The sequence below is a fragment of the Pseudophryne corroboree genome, chromosome 4 (assembly GCF_028390025.1).
Source record: "Pseudophryne corroboree isolate aPseCor3 chromosome 4, aPseCor3.hap2, whole genome shotgun sequence".
Taxonomy (NCBI): domain Eukaryota; kingdom Metazoa; phylum Chordata; class Amphibia; order Anura; family Myobatrachidae; genus Pseudophryne; species Pseudophryne corroboree.
Window position 1 is genome coordinate 255,402,541 of NC_086447.1, and position 12,153 is coordinate 255,414,693.

At 49.4% G+C, this 12,153-nt stretch overlaps 1 protein-coding gene across 2 annotated transcripts in view; it reads right to left on the reverse strand.

Annotated features, from left to right (window-relative positions):
* CLRN1 (clarin 1) overlaps positions 1-11,929 on the reverse strand; it is a 50,281-nt gene extending 38,352 nt beyond the window's left edge. For both annotated transcript variants that reach the window (XM_063916054.1, XM_063916053.1), the window contains exon 1: positions 11,405-11,929. In XM_063916054.1, the coding sequence (XP_063772124.1) occupies positions 11,405-11,657 (253 nt within the window). In that variant the 5' untranslated portion in view covers positions 11,658-11,929. The remainder of the gene's footprint in view (positions 1-11,404) is intronic.
* Between the last annotated feature and the right edge of the window lie 224 nt (positions 11,930-12,153).

Here is a 12,153-nt window from a genome sequence, read left to right on the forward strand (position 1 = left end):
GCTTTTGCAACTGAAAACAAGGGACCCCCTTACATACGTTCCCTGTACTTTCTATGGATTCTTAATATGTGTGGGTACCCCAAACAAATGTCTGTTTTATGAGAATATTCCACACATTTTATTTAAAAAAATATATACCTCCATATCACTTACTTGTAAAAGATAAATGGCTATTGTGCTTGCCCATTACAACATCTATAGTGATCGTGCAGGAAGACCGATATTAAAAATGTTTGCCTCAGTCTTTTTATTTAAAAAGCAAATATAATAATGCTCAGGTCATGATGAAACAAATGTAATTGGTTACTATGTACACATACACGCACTGCGTGTTTGCCAATCATACAGTACAAAGAGCAGGAACAATATCCATGAGGATTGTGCCAAAAGTGAGGACCTGCCTTATCTGCCCATATCCTAAGTACACAGGATGACCCTATCAACACAGCTGAAACTTGGTTATACACAAGAGATTAATGAAATACCCCTGTATATGGAGGACTTTATAAGCAATGTGTTTATTAGAATTGATCTTCCATTCATATTGAGGCTGCATAATAGCTTTCCCCTGGTGATCAATTTCACAGTAGTTTGCAGTCCCGATTTCATAATAGCCTTTGGAAGGAGGTTGCCTTTGCTGCCATCTGTTTGGTTTTACATAAAAACAGGGTCGGACTGGCCCACAGGGGAACAGGGGAAACCACCGGTAGGCCCTACTGTCTGTGGGCCCTCATCCTCCGCTAGGGATCAGGTTCCAGACTATCCTAGTGCACTGGATTTATGTATTATACATATGTTACATTATACTTCACAATAATTTGGTTTATTATATATTTACCAAGGGGCACAGAACATGTAATGGTTAGTCAAACCTCTGTGGTGGCTGGCCACGCCCCCAATGGAACCTGGCTACACCTTTAAGCATGGGCCCCTATAGCAGCATTCCCCCGGTGGGACCTTCATGCCCCAGTCCGACACTGCATAAAAATAAATATTGGGACTTTCTGGACATTGTTATATGCTGTGACAGACAATGTAAAAAGAGAACAAAATCAATTTCCCCCTGAAATCCATTATAAAATATTACTTTGTACTGTAATTCTAAGTAGTCTATTGGAACTGTAACACTACTATATTCTTCTTAGAACAAGAATTCCGTATAGTTTAAGTAGCATTCTGTTAGTATGTGTTCCATGACTGGTAATGCGAGCCAGTGTACATCTTGTGTTGTGTACATCAGTGGTTGTCATTCATTTCCCACCTGGGTACCCCTGGCAGCCCTTTTTCATCTTTTGTACCCCCAACATTTGCAAAGCAATATACTTGCCATTAGATAAAGTGTTTAGGTGTCACAATACATGAAGTGTATAAACAAGGTGGAATAAGAATGACACAATAATAGAATTAATTGTACATACATAGACAGTATATTTCTCACATAGTATAATATGGTCCAGTGTGAATTTTGACAAGGATTTTCAAATTAGTTTTAGTCTTAGTCGCTTACTTTAAATTCTAGTCACATTTTAGCATTCACTTTTGCTTCATTTTAGTCAAGATTTAGTCAGTGGATCCCAGTTTTCCTTTTAGTCTAATTTTAGTCAATGTTTTAGTCATAACTTTTGTAAACAGTTTAAGGATACTGTAATGGATTTTGCAAAAAAAAAAAAACATTTCTCTAAAATTCCCTCGAGAGGTGTGCATACCTTTAACTATGATTTTAGTAATTTGGGCTCAATAGGCTGATAATGTGTTACATAAGGAGTCTGACTTACCGTAGTGCTCCCATATATCATATACAAAAAAATGCCTTACGTTTGTTAGGACAAACAAGTGCAATACACAATCCTATTTCCTTCACAGCAGGTCATATATTTGTCCGCAAATATCTAGAACATATAATTTCATTTAAAACCCTACTTTCAGTATTAATTCCAGTGTCCTTTGACAAGGATTTTAAATTCCGCTTTAGTCTTAGGGGCTAATTAGCAGAATTTTCTATCCTTTTGGTCGCATGATGGGGGCCGCCCAGCACTGGGCAAGGCCGTCCAGCATGCTGACCAGCGCCTCCCCCCCCTTCAAACAGCAGAAATTGCTTAGCTGCGGCTGCAGGAGTCCCGGCGCCATTTTACCTGTTGCGGCGTCTGCGTGTGACGATTTATGACCCAACCTGAATTAACCCCTTAGTCACTTCTTTTTGCTGTGTTTTAGTTAAGATTTAGTCAGTGGATCTCAGTTTTAATTTTCGTCTAATTTTAGTCCTGAAATATAAACATCTTAGTGATATTTGGTGGACCCCTTTCTTTGAAAGTAAAGCATTCATAATCATAACCAGAAATAACGACACTGAGACTTGAATTTTGGCAGAAAATTGCTAGCTATTTATTTGTCCCTAACCATTAGGAAACCTGTAATAAAGAGATTAATTTAATATGCCGCTCCAGCTGGCATATGGTGGCGGCCCAAAAGAACGGCTCACTTAATCTAAATTAAACTTAAATAACTCAACCCTATAAATTTACTAAAACTTACCATAAACCGGTAATAGGTGACAACTCAACCCCCACAGTGACTACCCACCGCTCCTGGGTGCCCTGCCGCTGCCTTCCCGGACGGGTGGTCAAGCGGCCATAAGTCGATGGAGGTGAGTGCACCTAAACCACAACCAACTGTAAAACACTACAGTTTTCTCTACAATACGAAACTGCCGTTCTTTTCCGCCAATAAATAGCTAACGAAAACAGCCAACAACTTAGAGCCAAATCACCACGTGCCACAATTTCCAACTACCAGGGCGGGAGGGTGGGAAACCAGATCACCAAGAGACTTAAAATGGCTTCACCTTCCCTATATATATCAAGCCCTCCCCTTAAAGAAGGCTGTACTTTCCTCACAGCTAGGTCCACCCCTCCCCAGATGTTTAACTCTTTCCTCTCCTATGCAGTCAATACTCTCTTCTAAACATCTTAGTGATATTTGGTGGACCCCTTTCTTTGAAAGTAAAGCATTCATAATCATAACCAGAAATAACGACACTGAGACTTGAATTTTGGCAGAAAATTGCTAGCTATTTATTTGTCCCTAACCATTAGGAAACCTGTAATAAAGAGATTAATTTAATATGCCGCTCCAGCTGGCATATGGTGGCGGCCCAAAAGAACGGCTCACTTAATCTAAATTAAACTTAAATAACTCAACCCTATAAATTTACTAAAACTTACCATAAACCGGTAATAGGTGACAACTCAACCCCCACAGTGACTACCCACCGCTCCTGGGTGCCCTGCCGCTGCCTTCCCGGACGGGTGGTCAAGCGGCCATAAGTCGATGGAGGTGAGTGCACCTAAACCACAACCAACTGTAAAACACTACAGTTTTCTCTACAATACGAAACTGCCGTTCTTTTCCGCCAACAGCGAAAGACTCATCCCCACAGTCTTTCGCACCGCCACCATAAACCTACCCTAACTCCTGCAAAGCGAAACCTAGATCCTCCAGAAAAAACATCATCCCCTCATTGGATAGATGTACTCCATCGCGCCGGAAAAGGTGGCTGTCTTTTAACCGACTCCTCGGGTGGCGAACCACCCTCCCACCGTGGGACAGCACCCACTTTGCCACCGCTCCGTTCACCTTTTTCCGGGCCTCATCAATCTGGCGACCATCCGCCACACCCCACCAAAACTCCTGCAAAGCGAAACCGAGATCCTCCAGAAAAAACATCATCCCCTCATTGGATAGATGTACTCCATCGCGCCGGAAAAGGTGGCTGTCTTTTAACCGACTCCTCGGGTGGCGAACCACCCTCCCACCGTGGGACAGCACCCACTTTGCCACCGCTCCGTTCACCTTTTTCCGGGCCTCATCAATCTGGCGACCATCCGCCACACCCCTCCAACACAATCTTGGCACCATCATGGAAAAAACCAACACACAATCGGTCCATGCCGCGGTCACACTTGCCAGATCCTGTATCATGGCCCACCGCAGATCCAAGGATGTCCACTTCCCCAGGTCGTTGCCACCTAGATGGACAACCAAAAACCCTAGGGACTCCATGCTTGCTGGCCTGACTCACTAACCTACTCCTCAGCTCACCCCACATCATTCCTCGCCAGCCAAGCCATCTGACACCCTGTGCTCCAAGCAATGCCTGAGACCCTTCCGAGGCCACAAACCTGGCCGCCCAGTAAATGTAAGAGTGGCCAACCACCCAAATGGGCAAATAGTCTTCGAACCATCCTGAAGGGAAAAAGAGGGGTAGAATTGATTACTAAGAGGCTTATTAATTGTTTATACTGAAGGATCTGCCAAAAAAGAAAACTTTAGATCTCGCTATTGCAGCAGTCACGGCCTAGCCGACTGCACCATGCTTCGTAGCCAATTTAAAAGCGCAATTAAAGACACAAAGGGGAAAGATCAAATAAAAATAAACGAAATAAAAACAGGGGGGGGTGGGGGGGGGGGGGGAGGCGGGGGTATAAAATGGGAAACACATGTAATAACTCAGCTGGAGGTGAAACGTAAAGACCTGCTGAGGGACTCTGATTAGACCAAATTAGCCGAATTGTAGATTAGAATTCAGTCCGTCAAGTCAGGCAAAAAATCGCAAATAACTCCAGACCCCCGCTGCCGACTCATGCCAGCAACGGCAAGTAGCTAATCCCTGAGTAGGATAAAAAACAAAAAAAAAACAAAAACAAAAGGGGTAACACCAACAGACGCACACACCATAAAATCACAGAACTGTAACAACATAATACATTGCAAATTTAAACAAAGCCCAAGCGCAAACCGACCTCTCATGTGACGGGGCGAATATATCGTCTATAACTTGACGACTTCCATCGCCCCACCGCCTGTATTTCAGTTCTGGAGCAACCCGCCGCAGCAGCCAACGTCGCTGCGCCTATGCGAAAGGAATGGGTACCAAAAACAGTGGGTGGGAGGCCCAAGCCCGCCAAACAGCGACTCAGCATCCATCGAAACTGGTATTTCGTGACTGGCAGCCCATCATAATGCAACAGCCAAGACCCCTCCTTAACGGGTCGCACCACCACGTATTGCCTTGCCAGCCCCACCGGGCAAACGCTCTCCTCCAGCGCTGGAACCATTGTAACCCAGCGCCCTCTCCCCCCTTGATCCGTCTTGGAGCGTCGCAACCTGCACAGCAAGGACCTCTCACCCACTACTACGTCTCCGACCAGCATGCGCGAATCTGCTCTCTTGGAAGGCGCTACCAACTCAGAAACTCGAAAGGCCCCGTGGTAAGCCATTGAGAACGCCAAACTAAACAAAAGCGTCTCAAACCTGGACGACGCGACTCGCCCTACTGCCTCGATGACGGCCGGCAACAACGCCGCATCGATGGGCCGCCTCCTATCCGGTGGCGACGGCCCGACTCGCGCCCACCCTTTCATTGCCTTCCGCAGAACCTCGCTTTTTGTTACGTCAGGGACGCCTCGCAGCTTGCAGAAAAATTAGATGCCTGCCAAATACCGCGAAACCACTGCTCGTGACCTACCGGAGACGTAAAGCTGCCACATAAAAGAAAGCATCAGCCGATGCCTGCTCTTACCTTGTTGCTGATGACCTTGGACAAACTCGTCCCACTCATTCCAAGCATGTCCGTAAGCCTTGAGCGTGGCTGGCGCGACTGACCGCAACGCTATACCCTCCAGTCCGGCCCGATCACCTGCCAAACCTAACCGGGACAGTGAAAACCCTGCTCGTTGGCCTCAGGTGCCAACAACCAACACCTCTCCCACAAAGCGTCGACAATACCATTCTCCAAACCGGGCACATGTTGCGCGCGAAACCACAGGTTCCTACGCAAGCATGTCAAAAGCAATTGCCCTAGCACCCGCATAACCACCAACGACTTTGCCCTTTGGTTATTAATCGCATGCACCACGCCCAGATAATCGCATCTAAACAAAATGCTGCGATTAGCCAGCCTAAAAGCGAACTCAAATGAGCCGGAAGGCGCCTGGAGCCTTCTTAGGAACCACCCCCACTGGAGAGATGACCAAGTCATCCCCCGAAGGAACACGCCGCGTTGTTAAACGCGAAACATTTTCCTTTTTTGTGGTGGCACGCCCCCCTGCGCGGACTGCCGACCTACCTGACTTGGCCAATCCGCCGTCCGCGCCGAACCCCTGGGAGGACGACCCTGCGTGGTGCCCGTCCGCCCCCGGCTTCCGGGGCTCCTCCGCCTGTAGCGAAGCCCGGGTGACCTTGAGCCCAACCTCAACGTCCTTGAACCCGAAGTCCATGACCTGCAAACCTTCCTGTTGTTCCCTGAATCCCTGATCGTACCTGCGCCACTCCGATCCCGAAGACGTGCGCTGCATGTCATGTATGAGATGCAGGTACCTTATTATATTCGTGTGCTCTGCCGGCCTGTCCTCCAGGTAAGATGCCGCGAAGACCCAGAACCCGGCCAGGCAATTATCGAAGGTACGGAATGCCTCAGCCCCGATGCCCTTCTTTTCGCCGCCACCTTATACTCTTTCTTCGCGACCTTCGTCAATACGAACACGTCCACGAAGTCCCCCCTCCAAATCTTCTTGCGGCAGCTATCTCGCAGCCCCCGCAGTACAGCAGTATAGACGAATCGCACGACACCGGGCAAATTGCGAGCTTCTTGGCCCTACGCGCTTCCTCGCTAAGCCGCTTGCGCCTGTTCCGCTGCCCTCTTGGCGAATTTAGTTGCCCGCTTCTTTGCCCTAGTTGTGCTACTGACTTCGGACACCTGTGACGACATTGAAGATGAAGAGGAGGAAGAGGAAGAACTACGCGAACTAAAGCTCGTGGAGGAACCCGAATACCGACTGCACCACCTTACCTGATGCCGCCGACTCCCCCGACATGGAATCTTCCGGCGCATCCAAATCGTTGCCTTCCTCCTCGAAATCTGCCATCGCCTCATCCCCGAGCTCCCTTGAAAAAGAGGAAGAAGCGGAGGACCCCTCCAGTACTCGCGGCACATGCCGCGGCCTCCGTGCTGGGGGCGTTGCGGCCGTGAGATCCCCCGCGTCCTGCCCTGGACCCTGTTGTAATTCTGCGGCGACCGTCCCGAGCTCACGGCAGGCGCGTGCCACCCGCTGCGCCGCCATAGCCCGCAGCCCGCCGGAACGAACAGCCGTTCTAGGGGAGGCAGCCGCGGCTAGCGGCCCTAACACCTTCACCGCTGTGGCCAGGGCCGAGCCAGCGCTCCGGAGGGGTCGTGACTGCCCCAAAGCGCGGTCCTGGGTCCTTCACCGGGGCCCGCGTGCGACCACGCGCTCGCCGCCCGACATGCGTGTGCCGGGCATCCGGCGCACGCTGCCCTTGCGGGAAAGCGGAGGCACCGCTGTCGGCGCCCGCACTGCCCTCGCCTCTGAATTTGTCCCCTCTTCCCGTGTATCGGAACTATCCGATGCCGCAGAGGGGGGGGGGGGGGACCGCCGCGAGTTCCTGCGGCGCGTGCAGCAGCCCCGCGGCCACTAACCCATTCCCTGTCCCCCCTCCTCCCCCGCAGGCCGCTAGATTCCGGCCCCGGGGGAGTGATCTGAAAAGACCGGGAACCCCGCGGCGCAGCAGAGCGCGCGCGCACCGCTCCGCTTGCAGTGGACACGGGCTCGCGCACCTCCTGTGCACGAACCCCGTGACCTCTTGCTGCCGCACCCCTTCTCCTTGGTATCGCACTGCCCTGCCAGTGATCATAATTGCCCTGTCTCCCCTCTCCCCCCGGCTCCCGCCGGATTCCGGCTGCCTGGGAGATAGCAGGGGAGACAGCAAGGCCGGCGGCGCTGCTGCGCGCACACGTGCGCGGCTAGCGGCGCCAAAGGCGAGCGTGGGCGCGCGCGCACCTCGGGCGCGCGCCCCACTGCTCTCTGTCACCACAAGGCCTCTTGTCTGGGCTCCTGCATTAAGAGCCCCATTAGCTTAACCTGGTTGATCACTGCCTCTCCCCCTCCCTCCCCGCTCCACACCGTGTTCCGGCTGCGGGGGAGAGGGCTGAGGAGACAAGGAGGAAAGCGGCGCCGCTGCGCGCACACGTGCGCGAGCGGCACCGCCGGAGCCGCGCGTGCGTCCCACCGCTTCCGGTCCGTGCTCTCTCAGCCGAAGCGTTTTGGGATGACGTCGTGCGAGGCCCTGCAACAGGCCTCGCTCGGCTGGCCACCGTCCCCCGCCCAGTGCCCTCCCCCCGCCTGGAACCACTTGCCGGCCCCGGCAAGGGGGAAGAGCTGGGCATCGAACTCAGTCTCCGGTCCCTGGATGAGCGCCCGGCGCGGCGCGCTCCCGCGGGCACCCGGCACTGGGGCTTCCCCGGCCATGCCCGGAGGCAAGGGCTGCTGCCCGCCCACCTCCGGGCGGCCTGACTCCCTCTCTGATCCTCCTCGTCAGCCGCTCCCGCCAGTCACAGCCGGCCCGGCTTCCGCCAGATCCCTCGAGGAGGCCCTAGGGGACGGGACGCCGTCCCCAGGGCCAGCCAGCTCGCCCCCGGAACCAGCCCCCACCGCCAGATGAGCGGTAACGGGCTGGGGTCCCGGCGGACCGTCGTGGGCGAGTGGCAGCCAGAGCACTGATGTGTGACCTAAATGCAGGGGGCTGACAATAGAGATGGCTACTGACTCTCTGTCTCAACACAGTGACTGGAATCATCAGGAAGTGTGAATGACTCGAGTCACTCACTGTTTCATGAGTGGAGACAGCAGCAGCAGCAGCTTCTCTCAGACAGAGGGAGGAAACTCTGTGTCCTGTGTCCTTCAGTCAGTGTGTTCTGCTGTCTTTAGCTGTGATTGGCCAGAGGCTATACCAGGTGACACCCAGTGGGAGGGGGGAGGGAGCAGTCACGACTCACCAGTCAGTGAGTGCTCTGCTGCTGTGCCTGATCCATGTCATGAATCATGATTCATCCTGAGTCTGCCAGTGAGTGAGACAGTTGTACACTGTGTAGACTCAGTGACTCAGTGAATGAATCTGATTCATGCAGCAGGAGGTGGAGCCCCTGTGGTACAGGGCTCTCGGCTCAGTGCTCACTGATCCTGCTCAGTGTGATTGTGGGTGGAAAACTCCCTGGAGGCTAGATAGTGGATAATATAATAAATCCAAGCCCACCTAAAATCATCCAATTAGCAAAGTATGCAAAATAAAACATAAAAAAAAAATGTTTTTATTTGGTTTAGTTACAGAATGAATGATGTGTTTCATGGCTGTTAAGCTTTCTCTCCTCAGCCAGAAGTAATGTCATATTCTATAACTAGTATGCAATAAGTGGTTATTAATAATATATCAACATAACAGTAAATCTATGTTAACATATTATTAACAATCAGGGCATAAGCAGCTGCCTCCCCCAGATACACTGTACAATCACTGCAGCTGAATAACTCCATGAGTCCAGCACTGATCCTCCAGCACTGGCAACTCACTGATTCATGTGCAGTCTCTGCAACACATTCCACTACAGATGAGTCATGACTCATGTGCCGAGACACTGACTCCAGACACTTCACTGAACTGTAACTTGCACAGCAAGAATCCCCTAATAAAACAAAGTTTTGCTTGCACTGCAGCACTCACCTAAACCAGATCACCAAGAGACTTAAAATGGCTTCACCTTCCCTATATATATCAAGCCCTCCCCTTAAAGAAGGCTGTACTTTCCTCACAGCTAGGTCCACCCCTCCCCAGATGTTTAACTCTTTCCTCTCCTATGCAGTCAATACTCTCTTCAACTATAATCAACTAATACGTTTAGTAAAAAAAAAAAGAATGCTGCATGCAAGGTATTGTGTGTTGGATTGAGATAAAAAGGAGGCTTGTGAGCCTCAGAGTGCACATCTTCTGTGACATCTTGAAATGTGGACTGCTGTTAACATAATGTATGTGGTATCCCCTTGAAAAAAGACTTTTTTGAGCAAATAAACATCTTGCATCCATATCCTGCGAAAAACAGAATTGCCCAAAAGGCTGTTCCATTCTCCACCTGTCCTGGAGTAAGCCCAGTGCCTCCATGCTCTGCCCTCTGTCAGCTAATGATGCAGGGGCCTGGTCAAGGGTCAGTGACCAGTGGGGAATCAATGGTGCCAACCCGGAGGTGTGGACACAGTGCGCAGTACGCAGACACAGCAGCAAGCGGTACAGGTGCTGGTGGTAGGAGCCTGAGAAGAAACGTAGTTCCAGGTGCAACGTGGTCCCTTGAGACCCAAACCCAATCTGTGACCGCTTGGCACGGGCAGTGAAGGCACATCCGGTCACACTGATGATTAGCAAATCCTGTATTCTGCCCACCACATGCTGATGCCCATCGGTTTCAGTAAAATCTAGCTTATTATAGTTTATTGCATTGTCACACAGATCAATTGTTGTTTCGCCATTACAATAGGTGCTTTGTCAACAACAAGTTGCCTGTTCTGGACTAGGGCTAATGGACATGTAGATACAGTATATGTCTGATACAATCCCGCAAATTAGCTCCTATTACGCTTTTAGGAAACTGAGAACCTCCAAAAAACTTTTTTTTACATTTTGTTTCATATTGTGCAGTGCTGTAATCCAAAAATAAAAACACATTTTCCATGCAAATTTTATTCTAGGTCCATATGATTTTGATACTGAAAATGCACATAAGTGTGCTACACTATTCCCTAATCTCTTTAGAAGATAATCTAAAGGGCTCCATACACTAGAATAATAATGCCAGATTTCAACCGATTTCGGCCATTCGGGCCAATATGTCGGATGAAATCGGGCATTTCGGATGTGTTTTACATCCGATCTGATGCGCGTTCCCGTGAGCATCGGATCGGATCCCCTAGATTGACTGTGCTGCACTAGCGACATGTCGGACCCCGCAGGCATGGCTGGGATCGCACAAGATACATCGTAAGCAAAAGGACCGCATACAATGTATCTTATGCGATCCTGCCGCCCGGGAGGCTGCCAGGGGTGATCGACTGCGACATGAGGGTCCGACATGTCGCATTAGTGTATGGGGCCCTTTACTAACGCGATTGCATGGTGGCTTGCATACTGAGCTGAAATTCCACAATGCTGCACAACTATAATAAAACATTGGCGCAGTTATTTATGCAATACTGTAGTCTAGAACTGTACCCTTTATTTCTCAGTATAAGCATATTATAGTTAATATACTTTGCATATAAAATGATTGCATAACCAGTTCATGATCTGCTTGACAACCCAATTACCTGCAGCTTTATAAATGCCACTTAACAGGTATTGCAAATTAGACTGTTCTTATCCATTGGCAGGTGCGCAAATGTATGAAATGCTGACTATGTAACTATAGTAACAGCAGTGTTGTCATTCATTTTGGGTGCACTCTTTAAATGAAATATATATTCCAATATTTTTGAGCTATAAAAAGACTGATGCAATTGTGGATACTTACATGAAAATGTAATAGGTCTCCCACCAAGCCCACAGTGCTTTACTCGCTCTCCATAGAAAAGGCCATATTGGATTTCCCCCATAAACTTCTGCAGTTCATCTCCTGTGGCATTAACAAGCTGCGCTCCAGTTTTGCACAAAACTGTGCCTTTTACCCACAGCTGGATTCCTAATGCTGCTGCAATTGCCAGAGCACAGGCAAAGCTTAGTACTCCAGCCACAAAAAACAGGACTTTCTTCTGCAGCTTCGTCATGACTCTACCAAGGTTTCACATTGCAGTGTGTCTAGTGTACCAGCGTTACAAGGACATTCAAAGACTCCAGAGTGAGGAGCCTGGCTTAAGACACAAGCTTGCCATTGGTCTTTGGTTGTTAAAAAAAGAAAAAAAGTATATGCTCAGCAGTGTGCATGAGACATCGCTGACCATAGAAAAATGCGAAATAATTACAAATAAATGCACAATAAATGCAGAAGCGGTTATTCCAATTACTTTCTTTTGATCCGATGACAAAGACTCAGGGGAACAGATGGAGTCTCTGTGAAACCTGATAGATGCTTCCTCTCTCATAAACTGCATTCTGCCTGATTGGCTGAGATGGAATTTCATTAATCGGCCAAGCTCACATTATTATTGAATGACAGTGACAAACCTTCTTGGGATGTCCCATGAGACCTGTAAATGTTCATGAGAAAATATTCTATATCCAGTCATCCTGGTTGGAATTAATGGCAATATCACTCATCTTCAG